General features: G+C 38.9%; 1 protein-coding gene across 1 annotated transcript in view; it reads left to right on the top strand.

Annotated features, from left to right (window-relative positions):
- CFAP43 (cilia and flagella associated protein 43) overlaps positions 1 to 15,578 on the top strand; it is a 111,571-nt gene that overhangs the window by 25,329 nt on the left and 70,664 nt on the right. The window contains exons 6-8 of the mRNA XM_032423404.1: positions 505 to 664; positions 3,293 to 3,360; positions 5,991 to 6,122. Coding sequence (XP_032279295.1) covers positions 505 to 664; positions 3,293 to 3,360; positions 5,991 to 6,122 — 360 coding nt within the window. The remainder of the gene's footprint in view (positions 1 to 504; positions 665 to 3,292; positions 3,361 to 5,990; positions 6,123 to 15,578) is intronic.

Genomic DNA, 15,578 nt, shown 5'->3' with positions numbered 1-15,578 from the left:
CAAAATCACATAGGATGTTTCATGAACCACATTAGAGAGGCCACCAGAATCAGGCAAGTGTCCTCTTCTCATTTCCCATAAAAGCTAACTAAGCAAAGGACCTAGGCCAAACTCTCCATAGCCACTCAAGGAAAATCATATCCACACCCCACTGCAGAATCAGGAGGGTGAAACGATGACAAAAGTCTTCCTCAAAAAGGGTGATCTTAGCTAGACACTGACTTTCGTAGATTCAAGACGCCAAAAAACTCTACCAAGAAACAGTGTAGAAGTTACTACTCAAAATTTTCATGAAAATCTGTGACACTAGAACTCTAAATGTGCTGGCAAAACCAGCTTATATAGTCTTACTGAATTAAAATATAGAGAGATAAATGGAGCAAGGAAGGATAAGTACACTTAGCTCTTGACAAATGGCAGGATCAATGAATATACATAGGTCTTAACATGGCTCTTAAACCATGCATGCGGTCTTAACACAAGGTTTCTGATCTTTCCCTGAAGCCTAAAGATGATCTATATCCTTTGCTTCACCCATCTATGCACTGCTGGACTCCAACAAGTGACCTATATGTTGGCTGTGAAGAGGGTCATCTTTTAATGGTTAATGGAGAAACCTTGAAGGTGACTCTACTTAATAAGATAGAAGACAAAATACCAACGGGTGAGAAACTGCTTTACTTCATTATTCCTAGAAGTGTAGCCATTGGTGATGGTTTTACACGTGAAGATGGATGTTTGTTCCCTATTTTTCTCCTTCTTAGAGCCATCTTTGATTCTTTCTTTCCTTTATCCCATAGTTAGTTACCAAGTCCTGTGGGTGTTCCTCATAGCTAGTGCTTATTGACTGTACTAGGCTGTAGGCATTCTGCTATACTCTGTATGTATATTTCATGTAATTCTCAAAATACGTTATAAAGAGACATATTTTCATCTCCATGAGACAGATGAGAAAATGGAAGCATTGAGAGATTAAGAAAAATGCCCAAATTCACATAACTAGTAAACTGTGGAGCTGACACCTAAACCCAGGCACTAAGACTTTAGAGTCCAAGTTCTTAGCTCCTATGCTGTATCCTTTCACATTTTGATTTCTGCAGCAACCTTAGGACTGACTTCATTGGCCTTAATCTACAGCTAACCCAAAGCAGGCATCTCATCCCTGCCAAACTGTCCTTAAAGACCGTTTCAGCATGCAATTCAAGGGCTGCTCTGCCTTGATTCCAAGCCCTCTTTAATTTGATCCTCCTTCTCCATTCACACTCTTTCCTTCGACTCCCCAGGATGAGTTTTCTGATCTAGCTAGTCATTTCTTCCTGTCATTTCACAGACCTGCCTCCTAGCTCACTCCCTTGCCAATTGACTCTCTGAATCCTTGAGCTTCTAGCTCAATACCACCTCCTACAGCAAGTTTCCCCCAGGACAGTACCCCTCATCTAGTCCTGCTCCCATTCCCTGACTCAGACTTCACTGGGGCCATTAGGTTTGACTTTCCTGCCCCCGCCGTGGCTTCCCTTTACTGTCACTTGTACCCTCCAGGCTATGTTCTCTCTAATCTTGCATCCACACTGCCATCCCAACCTTAGGGCAAAAGTTCGGTGCCCCTCTGTGGGATCCATCAGACTCACTCCCTTGTTAGAGCCTCATCCTGTGCTTTCACAATTTCCTTTGTGCATGTCTGTCTTCCCACCAGGTATCAATTCTTTAAAGTCAGGAACTATGTTTTACTTATCCTTTGACTCCAAAATTTAATCCCAGAGATTGCTACAGAGTAAATTACTGCCTATATGTGTTTGTAAAGTGATTCAAAAGCAATGTTTCTCATTTCCAAACTGTTGTCACATCTGTAATATGTTATACACAATTTAGGACTTAATCATGTATAGTCTTATATTGTTTACTATTTCCTTCTTCTATACTATTCCTAATAATTTTCATGGTACTTTATAAATGCTTTAGTATAAATATTTGTCTAACCTCTACAATGTGGAAGACACTAAGCAAGGTGCCTCAGAGGTGACATAAATGGCAAATATATGATCTTATAATTTTCACCCTCAAGGGATTTATATTTTATTAAAGAGAATTAAACAAGTAGATAATTATAGCCAGGTAGATTAAGATAATTTTATTAAAGCGAAACTTAACAAAGTGTTATGGGAATTCAAATGAGGGAAACAGGCCAAGTTAAGTCATTTTGAAGGTGGATTTGAAATCGCCCTTGCAGGATGGGTTCACAGGCACATGAGGGTAGGTTGAGTTTCGGTCAATGGCATCTGCAGAGACAAGAAAAACTGGGGAAGGTTGAGACACAAGAAGTGGTCCAGTCTGTCTGGAGCATGGAGTGTTACACAGGGCTAGTGGGGAACAAAGGGACATATATGCCATGTCTGACCTTGAATGTCCAGCTAAGTTGTTTATACTCAATTCAGCTGATAGTGGACAGACCTCAAAAACTCCTGAATGGGGATGTACCCCAAATAGAATTGTGCATGGGCAGATTATTTTAGCCATCATTCAAGAAAGGACGATCCTAGAAGCAGGTGGCTATAAGCATCCAGCACCTAGACTACGCCTTGAGTCATAAGAACCTGGACTCTAGTGGTACTTGGATTGGAAAAGAAGGAACTGCTGGGAAGTAAATAGTCTGAAGGAAAAGACAGTATGCTTCTTAGCATCTGGCAAAATGCCAAGGTGTAGTATACAGTAAATAAATAATTTGATGGATGCTCTCTGAGCTTTTGATCTTATAGTTCTCATGGTTTATCTACATAAAAGGTAATACTCTTTTGTTCTTTTCCCCCAAGGACAATATTTTATTAATAACAATTATTCTTATAGAACATTTTTTCTTTTTACTTTCTTTTTATCCACTTTTATTTATTTACTGAGGTTTGAATTTACATACCATAAAATGTACAAATCTTAAGTATGCAGCTTGATAATAAGTTAGGTTTGGTTTTATTTATTTTTTCCTGACATCTTAAAATCTCTGACAATGCTTTCCTAAAATAAGAAAATATATTAGCTATATAATTCTATAATGTTAGTTACACAGATCTGATGATACAGAACCTTAAAAAACTCATGTGATTTACATTAGTAATCAATGCTGAGCAGCTTTTATTATTCATCGTTTGGAAGGCATAATAGCACATATTCTGATAGGAAGTTGATTTTTGGAAAGGATTACAGAGAAATGAATAGTCCTAGGAAAGCAAGAGATTAATTACTTTGTATTGCACTTTTAATTATATGTCACCTGTTTTACCTTGTTTTTCTTTTCCAAAAGAGGGAAGAAATCTTATCAGTCCAGTCACCATGGTATATCAGAAGGGAGGAGTGCTTATTTCTGGAATTGTAATGTATTTTTTTCTTCAAAATTAATTGCTTTCAAGAATATATACAATTTCCATTTGCTGCTACTTACTATTATGAGTCATAATTTGGGATGTCAGGTTCTGTCAGATTATTAATTAAAATTGTTTTCTTTTTTGATACAATTATAAAACTCTATATGGATAATTTTTCAAATATATATAAAAGTAGAGAGAGAACACTATAATGGACTGCCATATATCTAGACTATTGCAAATAATCAAAAATAGAATTAAAAACTCAGAACACCTAATATCTGTCACCCAACTTCATGCCTGTTTGTACACTTAATACATTGGGTTGTCAGACACAAATAGAACCTTTTGTCTAAGCTTCAGCTTAGCCCCTTGTGTATACTCATTTAGCTTACATGTATTACACTGTTATTGTTCATATTAGAATTAGCATTAATGGCCTTCATTTACTTGGTGCTTACTTTGTACCAGGCATCATGCTAAGTGCTTTGCTTGTATTATCTTATCAGTTCTCATAATGACACTATCAAGTAGGAATATTGACATTGTCCTTATACAGAGGAAGGAGCCAAGCCTTACAGAGTTCACCAGCCAGTAAATGGAGTTGCTGAGGCTTGAACCCAGATGTGTCAAACTCCAAAGTCTTTGCTCTCATTTATTAGAGCATGCAGCCTCAGTTAAGTATGAAAAGGGGCCAGACTACATTGCTTTTCCATGGTGTTGTATCAGTGCTAAGGTATGGAGCCTACCTACACTAAAATCTCAGGTCGACTGGTAGATGTCCCAAGACATCTGTTAGTGGGACTGTTAGCTTTTTCTCTTCCATTGCTACAGATCACATTTCCAGGACCCTGAGGGCAGTTAGGCCATGATGTCAGGGTGAGAGATGTAGCTCCACCAATGAGAAGCAATCTGGAGCTCATAAACCTACACTCAGGTGGTAATCCATCCCCCTCCCCTGCAACCTTGCAACAGACTATCCTCTCCCCCGGCACCCTCCACCCCCGCCACCCCACCTCCTACATTTAGTCTGCATTTATGGCCTTTTATGACTTTTGTCCTTCTCAAGGCCACCCTTGGCATTTTTTACTTTTATTTTCATTTATTTTTATTTTTTTCAGAGAGAGAGAGAGCATGAGAAGGGAGGGGCAGAGGGAGAAAGAGAGAGAGAATCTTAAGCAGTCCCTACACTCAGCGCAGAACCCAGCACAGGGCTCCATCTCATGACCCTGAGACCATAACCTGAGCTGAAATCAAGAGTCAGGTGCTAAACAAGCTGAGCCACCCAGGCAACCCTCACCCTTGACATTTTTTAAAACCTAGTTTAGGGGCACCTGGCTGACTCAGTCAGAAGAGCATGTGACTCTTGATATTGGGGTTGTGAGTTCAAGCCCCACATTGAGGGTAGAGATTACTTAAAAAATAAAATTAAAAAAAAACAAAACAACTAGTTTAAAGGAGTGGTTGGAGCATGTACTCCATGAGAAATGGAGAATGATGTTGAGTTTGGAGAAAGCACCTTGCATGTTTTATCCCCTAGTTCCCAAGTATGTGAACCCAGCCATCTCACTAATGCATATACTCTAGTTATAGTGAGATCCAATCTAGAAATGATGGATTAATTTGCCCAAAGCCTCTTCACTACTGTGAAAACAGCTCAAATTCCTCTTGAGAATAGTTAAATGAACCTAAATCTGTTTACGGCCAACCAACCAACTGATTTTTACGGGATACTTGCCCTCTTTCTAGCACTGTGAAAGAAACACAAAAGGAGGATATAAAGGAAATAAACAGCACACTCCCTACCTTTGGGTCATTTAGGGACAAAAGAAATGTATATAATAATGATTAAATAATATATATTAAGGCTAGTGTTCCTTGAAGTAAGGAGACTGCTATATATATATACAAGCCACATAATGAACTGCTTCATTTGCCCTACCCTCCTGTATAATGAAGAAAGTGGTAAAAAGATAGATGCTAGATGGATGGAACTAGAGGGTGTTATGCTAAGCGAAATTAGTCAGTCAGAGAAAGACAAATACCATATGATTTCACTCATATGTGGAATTTAAGAAACAAAACAGATGAACATAGGGGAAGGGAAGGAAAAATAAAATAAGATGAAAATTGAGAAGGAGGCAAACCATAAGAGACACTGAAGGAAACAAACAGGGTTGCTGGAGGGGAGGTGGAAGGGGGAAAGGGATAATTGGGTGATGGGCATTAAGAAGGCAATTGATGTAATGAGCACCAGGTGTTATATGCAACTGATGAATCACTAAATTCTACCCCTGAAACTAATAAAAAAAAATTTCTACCTTCATTAAAGAAGACATTACTTGGGAAAAAAAAAGATAGATGCTAGAGAAATTCAAAGAAAGGAGAGATCCATAAAATTTTAGGTCACAGAATTTTGTGTCACAAGAGATAAAATTGAAATGACCACGAAGGGTGGTTAAAAGTTGCCTAAATAAAGATAAGACAGGGCATTCTAGATAATGTAAGCATTGATGATGTTTCCAAAAATAAACTGTGGATGGTAGTCAATAAGTCTTAGCTTGTTTGACATGGAAAGTATACTCTGCATTGACTGAGACTGATTTTCTTTGTTTATCTCATTGTTTTGGTCACTAGGATGGCTTTGTGTATTCTTTTACTATTAAAGATTCAACTTACAAAGTAGAGGATTTTCTTGAGATTGAAGAGCCTGTGGCACATATGATGTTTTCTCCAAATTACCACATGTTGCTGATTCAAACAGACAAGGTATGCTAGATGGTGATTTCTTGATATACAGTTTTCAAATATTATTATCATTGCACTGCAGGAATGAAGGGCATAGTGCTACATAGTGATACTGTACTAGTCAGGACTCCTTTGGTTACAAATGAAAAAATACCTAACTTAAAAGATCTAAATAACAAAAAGTGTTTATTTATTCATTTGTTTATTTTTGTGCATGTAACTAAAAGGGCAATGAGTTAATCTGAATCCAGGGACTCCCATGATGCTGCTGACCTTGTTTTGTGACCATCTCTTGGCTCTGTTCCCTCTCTGCTGTCGCCCTTCCCATGCAGATTCTCCTGTGAGGTGTCCAGAGAGCCTCCTGCAACTCTAGTTTATATTTCTACCCTCATGGTGACCCTAGTGGAAAGACACCATGAAAAAATGTCCTGGAATTTAGATTCATTGTACTTACTTGGGTCACCTCTCTACCCCTGTGGCAATTACTATGTCCAGGAGGATTCTAAGCTGTCATTGGCCAGGCCTAAGTCACATGCCTACACTTGTAGAGTCAACCCAACCAAACATGGACTGAGATTGGGGTCATAGATACTTCTCTAAGGAAAATATGGGTTCTGTAAAAGAAGAAGAGAAGGGGAATAAATGCAGGATAAAATGAAATGTCCATCTCAATTACACTGTTAGAAAGACTCCTAATTAATGGAATGACTCTCAAAAGTCAGGGTTAGCAGTAGTTTATATTGTTAGGCAATGACTTTAGATGGATTTTAAGAAAAGATCAATGATTTTCTGCCTAAAGGAAACTTAAATTTAAATATGGAAAGATTTCATTTGCTGGTAAATACCTGAAGTTAAAACAACTGTGCTATGTTTTAATAAATAACAAATAAATGACAATCCTAAAATATCTATGGAGAACAGGAAACAACAAAAAAATATAACATAACAGAAGGGAGAAAGACTGAAATAGAACTTCTTCAAAAGAGAAAATATATTTAAAAAGTAAAAAATAAATATGTCTGACAGAAGATTGGACACAGCCGAAGAGAGAATTAGTGAACTGGAGATAGATCAAAAGAAGTTATCTAGAATGTAGCCCGGATATACAGAAGGGAGCTTAAGAGACATGAATGATACAGTGTATGTTGGACTGGAACCCCAGAGAGGAGAGAGAGTGGGGTAAGACAATATTTAAAGAGATATTTTCCAGAACTGATGAAGACATGAATTTACAGATTCAAGAGGCCCACTGAATCTCAAGCAGAATACCTAAAAAGATAACCACACTTAGACTTAACAAAGTGAAACTGTTGAAAACCAAAGACAGAAAATCCTAAAAGCAATCAGAAAGAAAAACAGATTATTTCAAAGGAATTTCAACTAGACTAACAGCTGACTTGTCTGTGGCAATAATATAAGTAAGAAATAGTGGAATGCTACCTTCCATGTAGAGCAGGAGGGATCAGAAAACTATGGCCCTGTAGGCCAAAACCAGCCTGCTGCTTGTTTTTACAAATCAAGTTTTATTGGAACACAGTCACACCCATTAATTTATGTATTGTCTATGGCTGCTTTCACACTACAATGGTAGAATTAAGTAGTTGTGAGAGATCACATGGCCAGCAAAGCCTAACATATTTACTATCTGTCCACTTATAGAAAAAGTATGCTGATGTAATGAAATAAGCTAACTACCACCTGGAATTCTATACCCAGTGAGTATACTTTTCAGTATAGGGGTGAAAAAAGAAATTTTTAGATGCTCCAAAACTGAGTTTGTCAGCAACAAACCATTACTACAGAAAATTCTAAAGAATGTACTTCAGGGAGAAGGAAAGATGGCGGAGGAGTAGGGGACCCTGTTTCAACTGGTCCCCGGAATTGAGCTGGATATCTACCAGACCACTCTGAGCACCCATGAAACCAGCCTGAGATGTAAGAAGATCTGGATCTCTACAAGCAGAATATTGCAGGCGGTTGGTTTTGAGGTACGAATTGGGGAGCCCTGATTCCACGGGCAGATATCGGAGGATAAACAGCAGCGGGAGGGTGCCTGGCTGTGGGCGCCAGGGAGCGACAGCCTCGCACGCTGGGGACGGGGCACAGACTCGCAGACCAGTAGCGGCGGGAAAGGACTTTAGGGCACCTCCGGGGCGGAAACTCGGAGCGGCAGGGTCACGTGGGCGAACTGGGAGCGGCTGGCGGTTTTAGAAGCACAAAGGGCAGAGACGTGCCCCAACCTGGAGGCAGGACTGGGGGCGCTGCGGAGGGGCGCACAACCCAGGACGCTGCAGTTTATAGCAGCACGGACAGAAATAGAGACCGTGTGGCCTGGAGAACTCACTGAAGAACAGACTGCGGTCTCTCTGCTCTGAGGCAGAGGGTTGGAAACGGTCTCTTCTGTTCTGACTCGCGGAAGAGATGTGGAAAGCCACCAGGGAAAGCCGCCAGAGAACAAAAGCCCCCAAAACTGATTCCTGCTGAGCCCATCCCCCGCCACAGTGGGGCAGGGCAACTCCGCCCAAACAGGGTTGCCTGAGTAACAGCATGGCAGGCCCCTCCCTCAGAAGACAGGCTGGGAAAACAAGAGGCCAGCAACCCTAAGGTCCCAAGAAAACAGGTGCATCTTGCTTCGGTTCTGGTCAATAATTTGGATTCTATACATTCCCTCAAACACCCATCAACAGAATGACTAGGAGGAGGAACCCCCAAAATAGAAAAGACTCAGAGATTAAGACTTTAATGCAGATTTACAAATGGATGCAGATATAACCAAGATGTCGGAGATGGAATTCAGGCTAGCAATTATGAAGACAATGGCTAGAATGGAGAAATCAATTAATGGCAACATAGAGTGTCTAAGGGCAGAAATGAAAGATGAATTGGCAGAACTTAAAAATGCTATCAATGAGATCCAACCCAATCTAGATAATCTAACAGCTAGGGTAAGTGAGGCAGAAGAACGAATAAGCAACCTGGAAGACAATATAATAGATAAAAAGAGAAAAGAGGAGGCCAGGGAAAAACAACTCAGAATCCATGAAAATAGAATCAGAGAAATAAGTGACACCATGAGGCATTCCAATGTCAGAATAATTGGAATCCTGGAGGGAGTGGAGAGAGAGAGAGGACTAGAAGATGTATTTGAGCAAATCGTAGCTGAGAACTTCCCTAATCTGGGGAATGAAACAAACATTCGTGTCCTAGAGGCAGAGAGGACCCCTCCTAAGATCAAGGAACACAGGCCAACACCGGCATGTAATAGTAAAACTTGCAAATCTTAGAACCAAGGAAACCATCCTAAGGGCAGTTAGGGGGAAGAGATTCCTTACGTACAGAGGGAGGAACATCAGAATAACGTCAGACCTATCCACAGAGACCTGGCAAGCCAGAAAGGCCTGGCAAGACATATTCAGGGTACTAAATGAGAAGAACATGCAGCCAAGAATACTTTATCTGGCAAGGCTGTCATTTAGAATGGATGGAGAGATGCAGAGCTTCCACGACCGGCAGAAACTGAAAGAATATGTGACCACTAAGCCAGCCCTGCAAGAAATATTAAGGGGGGTTCTATAAAAGGACAAAGACCCCAAGAGTGATCTACAACAGTAATTTACAGGGACAATCTATAAAAACAACGTCTTCACAGGCAACATGATGACAATTAATTCATATCTCAACGTGAATGGCCTAAATACTCTCATAAAATGGCACAGGGTTGCAGATTGGATAAAAAGACAGGACCCATCCATATGCTGCCTACAAGAGACTCATTTTGAACCTAAAGATACATCCAGACTGAAAGTGAAGGGATGGAGATCCATCTTCCATGCCAGCGGACCTCAAAAGAAAGCTGGGGTAGCAATTCTTGTATCAGACAAATTAGATTTTAAACTAAAGTCTGTAATTAGAGACACAGAAGGACACTATATCATTCTTAAAGGGTCTATCCAACAAGAAGATCTAACAATTGTAAATATAATATCTATGCCCCCAACATGGGAGCAGCCATCTACATAAGCCAACTGTTAACCAAAATAAAGAGTCATATTGATAAGAATATGTTAATTGTAGGAGACCTCAATACTCCACTCTCAGCAATGGACAGATCATCTAAGCAGAAAATCAACAAGGAAACAAGAGCTTTGAATGATACATTGGACCAGATGGACCTCATAGATATTTACAGAACATTCCACCCTAAAACAACAGAATACTCATTCTTCTCGAGCGTGCATGGAACTTTCTCCAGAATAGACCACATACTGGGTCACAAATCAGGTCTCAACCAATACCAAAAGATTGAGATTATTCCCTGCATATTCTCAGACCACAATGCTTTAAAACTGGAACTCAATCACAAGAAAAAATTTGGCAGAAATTCAAACACTTGGAAGCTAAAGACCACTCTGCTCAAGAATGTTTGGGTCAACCAGGAAATCAAAGAAGAACTTAAACAATTCATGGCAATCAATGAGAACGAAAACACATTGGTCCAAAACCTATGGGATACTGCAAAGGTGGTCCTAAGGGGGAAATACATAGCCATCCAAGTCTCACTCAAAAAAACAGAAAAATCCCCAATTCACCAACTAACTCTAAACCTTAAAGAACTAGAGAAAAAGCAACAAATGATGCCTAAGCCACGCATTAGAAGAGAAATAATTAAAATTAGAGCAGAAATCAATGAAATTAGAAACCAGAAACACAGTAGATCAGATCAACAAAACTAGAAGTTGGTTCTTTGAAAGAATTAATAAGATCGATAAACCACTGGCCAGACTTATCCAAAAGAAGAGAGAAAGGACCCAAATTAATAAAATTATGAATGAAAGGGGAGAGATCACGAGTAACACCAAGGAAATAGAAACAATTATTAGAAATTATTATCAACAACTATATGCCAATAAACTGAGCAATCTGGATGAAATGGAGGCCTTCCTGGAAACCTATAAGCTGCCAAGACTGAAACAGGAAGAAACTGACAACCTGAATAGGCCAATAACCAGTAACAGGATTGAAGCAGTGATCGAAAACCTCCCAAAAAACAAGAGTCCAGGGCCTGATGGATTCCCTGGGGAATTCTACCAAACATTCAAAGAAGAAATAATACCTATTCTACTGAAGCTGTTTCAAAAAATAGAAACAGAAGGAAAACTTCCAAACTCATTCTATGAGGCCAGCATTACCTTAATCCCCAAACCAGGCAAAGACCCCATCAAAAAGGAGAATTTCAGACCAATATCCCTGATGAATATGGATTCCAAAATCCTCAACAAAATCCTGGCTAATAGGATCCAACAATACATTAAAAGGATCATCCACCACGACCAAGTGGGATTTATCCCCGGGATGCAAGGGTGGTTCAACATTCGCAAATCAATCAATGTGGTAGAACACATTAATAAGAGGAGGCAGAAGAACCATACGGTCCTCTCAATTGATGCAGAAAAAGCATTCAACAAAATACAACATCCTTTCCTGATTAAAACTCTTCAGAGTATAGGGATAGAGGGAACATTCCTCAAGTTCATAAAATCCATCTATGAAAAACCCACAGCGAATATCATCCTCAATGGGGAAAAGCTGAGAGCCTTTCCCTTAAGATCAGGAACACATCAAGGATGCCCACTCTTGCCACTATTGTTCAACATAGTACTAGAAGTCCTAGCAACAGCAATCAGACAACAAAAAGAAATAAAAGGTATTCAAATTGGCAAAGAAGAAGTCAAACTCTCTCTTTTCACAGACGACATGATACTTTATGTGGAAAACCCAAAAGACTCCACCCCCAAATTACTAGAATTCATACAACAATTCAGTAATGTGGCAGGATACAAAAATCAATGCACAGAAATCAGTTGCTTTCTTATACACTAACAATGCAACTGTAGAAAGAGAAATTAGAGAAACGATTCCATTTACAATAGCACCAAAAACCGTAAGATACCTTGGAATAAACCTAACCAAAGAGGTAAAAGATCTATACTCTAGGAACTACAGAACACTCATGAAAGAAATTGAAGAAGACACAAAAAGATGGAAAAATATTCCATGCTTATGGATCAGAAGAATAAACATTGTTAAAATGTCTATGCTACCCAGAGCAATCTATAACTTCAATGCCATCCTGATCAAAATTCCAATGACATTTTTCAAAGTGCTGGAACAAACAATCCTAAAATTTGTATGGAATCAGAAAAGACCCTGAATCACCAAGGAAATGTTGAAAAAGAAAAACAAAGCTGGGGGCATCACATTGCCCGATTTCAAGCTATATTACAAAGCTGTGATCACCAAGACAGCATGGTACTGGCACAAAAACAGACATATAGACCAACGGAACAGAATAGAGAACCCAGATATGGACCCTCAACTCTATGGTCAAATAATCTTTGACAAAGCAGGAAAAAACATGCAATGGAAAAAAAACAGTCTCTTCAATAAATGGTGTTGGGAAAATTGGACAGCCACATGCAGAAGAATGAAACTCGACCATTCTCTAACACCATTCACAAAGATAAACTCAAAGTGGATGAAAGACCTCAATGTGAGACAGGAATCCATCAAAATCCTAGAGGAGAACATACGCAGTAACCTCTTTGACATCGCCCACAGCAACTTCTTTCAAGATACATCTCCAAAAGCTAGTGAAACAAAAGCAAAAATGAACTTTTGGGACTTCATCAAGATAAAAAGCTTCTGCACAGCAAAGGAAACAGTCAACAAATCAAAGAGGCAACCCACAGAATGGGAGAAGATATTTGCAAATGACACTACAGATAAAGGGCTGGTATCCAAGATCTATAAAGAACTTCTCAAACTCAACACCCAAAAAACAAATAATCAAGTCAAAAAGTGGGCAGAAGAGATGAACAGACACTTCTCTGAAGAAGACATACAAATGGCTAACAGACACATGAAAAAATGTTCATCATCATTAGCCATCAGGGAAATTCAAATCAAAACCACATTGAGATACCACCTTACACCAGTTAGAATGGCAAAAATGGACAGGGAAAGAAACAACAAATGTTGGAGAGGTTGTGGAGAAAGGGGAACCCTCTTACACTGTTGGTGGGAATGCAAGTTGGTACAGCCACTTTGGAAAACAGTGTGGAGGTTCCTCAAAAATTTAAAAATAGAGAAAAAAAAAATTTAAAAATAGAGCTACCCTATGACCCAGCAATTGTACTCCTGGGTATTTACCCCAAAGACACAGATGTAGTGAAAAGAAGGGCCATATGCACCCCAATGTTCATAGCAGCAATGTCCGCAATAGCCAAACTGTGGAAAGAGCCGAGATGCCCTTCAACAGATGAATGGATAAAGAAGATGTGGTCCATATATACAATGGAATATTACTCAGCCACCAGAAAGGATGAATACCCAACTTTTACATCAACATGGATGGGACTGGAGATTATGCTAAGTGAAATAAGTCAAGCAGAGAAAGTCAATTATCATATGGTTTCACTTATTTGTGGAACATAAGGAATAGCATAGAGGACATTAGGAGAAGGAAGGGAAAAATGGGGGGGGGGGATTTGGAGGGAGAGATGAACCATGAGAGACTATGGACTCTGAGAAACAAACAGGGTTTTAGAGGGGAGAGGGGAGGGGGATTGGTTAGCCCGGTGATGGGTATTAAGGAGGGCACATACTGCATGGCGCACTGGGTGTTACACGAAAACAATGGATCGTGGATCACCACACCAAAAACTAATGATGTATTGTATGGTGACTAACATAACATAATAAAATTAAAAAAAAATTGTTCTCAATTAAAAAAAAAAAAAAAGAATGTACTTCAGGCAGAAGGAAAATGATCCCAGTTGGAAGATTGTGTTGCAAGAATGAATAGTAGTAAATGTGTGGAGAAATGTAAATGAACACTGCCTGTATAAAACAGCAAAAATAATGTGAGGTTGGGTTTAAAAATAACATTGAATTAAAATCCCAGACAACAATAATGTAAACTGGAGGGGAAGGAGTAAATGGAATAAAGTGTTTCAAGTTCATTATTTACTTTCCCAGGCAGAAAGTAAAGGTTTTAAGTAACATTGTGGTGTTTATAAATTAAGTATGCATGTTGTAACTTCTAAGGTAACCACTAAAAGAACTGAAACAGTAGATGGAATTTCTACATTATAGATGGGGAAAGTGAAATATTTTTTAAAAAGCAACCCAAAATAAGGTAAGAAAAGAGAGAAAAAGAAACAAAACAAGTAAGAAAGTAGAAGCAAAATTGTAATATTTAAACTCAAATATATTAGTACTTACAATAAAGGTAAAACAGATAATAGATGTAGTTAAAAGGCAAAGGTTGCAATACTGGATTTAAAAAAAAAAGCAAAACCCAGTTATGTACTGTTTATAAGTGATACAGCTAAAGCATAAGGGTACAGTAAGATGAAAAGTAAATAAAAAATACAGTAACATTGAAAGTAAATTTAAAAATTGAAAGTAGGGAGGTGCCTGGGTGGCTCAATCATTAGGCATCTGCCTTCGGCTCAGGTCATGATCCCAGGGCTCTGGGATCGAGCCCCGCATCGGGGTCCCTGCTCAGTGGGAAGCCTGCCTCTTCCTCTCCCACTCCCCCTGCTTGTGTTTGTTCCCTCTCTCACTGTGTCTCTGTCTAATTAAAAAAAAAAAATCTTAAAAATTGTTTTAAAAAATAAAATTAAATAAATAAATAAATAAAAATTGAAAGTAGGTAAAAAGACAGAAAAGAATCTAACATGTAAACATTAACAAAAAGAAAGCCAGTGGTGCTATATGAATATTAGGCAAAATAGACTTTCTGGCAAAAAACATTACTAAAGATAAATGGGCTTATTTCAAGAATAGTAAAAGGTTAAATTCATTAGGAATATATAAACATTTAAAATATATAGGCACTAAATAAAATAGTCCCAAAATATATAAAGCAAAATGTGACAAGGAGAAACAAAGTCATAATCTCAATGGGACACTTTAATATACTTTTCTCAGTACATGATAGAATAAACTGTATCCCCAACACAGCAGCCAAAGTGAGAAAAACTTTTCCATTTTCTCTTCAGAACCCTCCAGTGATTCCCCATGTTATTCTGACTAAGAGCCAGAATCCTCACCAGGCTTTACAATCCCTTCATGATGTGGATTCTACTCACCACCGGGCCTTATCTCCCCCGACCCTGCTTCCTGTTGGCCCTGCTCCAGTCATGCTGGCCATCATGCTGTATTCTTTAACTTACCCAGCGTGTTCCACCCTCAGTGTTTGCACTGGCTGCTCTTTCTGTCTGGAATGTGCTTCAAACAGAACCCACATGAATCCTTTCTTTCTTTCCTCACTTCCTTCAAGTCTTTTCTCTAAAGTCACCTCTGTAAAGCCTTTCTTGGATACTCAGTTTAGAATATCACATTTTTATTCTTTTTTTTTTTTTTTAAAGATTTTATTTATTTATCTGACAGAGAGAGATACACAGCGAGAGA

Source organism: Phoca vitulina, unplaced genomic scaffold, assembly GCF_004348235.1.
Source record: "Phoca vitulina isolate PV1807 unplaced genomic scaffold, GSC_HSeal_1.0 scaffold28, whole genome shotgun sequence".
Lineage (NCBI taxonomy): Eukaryota > Metazoa > Chordata > Mammalia > Carnivora > Phocidae > Phoca > Phoca vitulina.
Note: the sequence above shows the minus strand (reverse complement) of the source record. Positions and strands in the feature narration are given on the sequence as shown.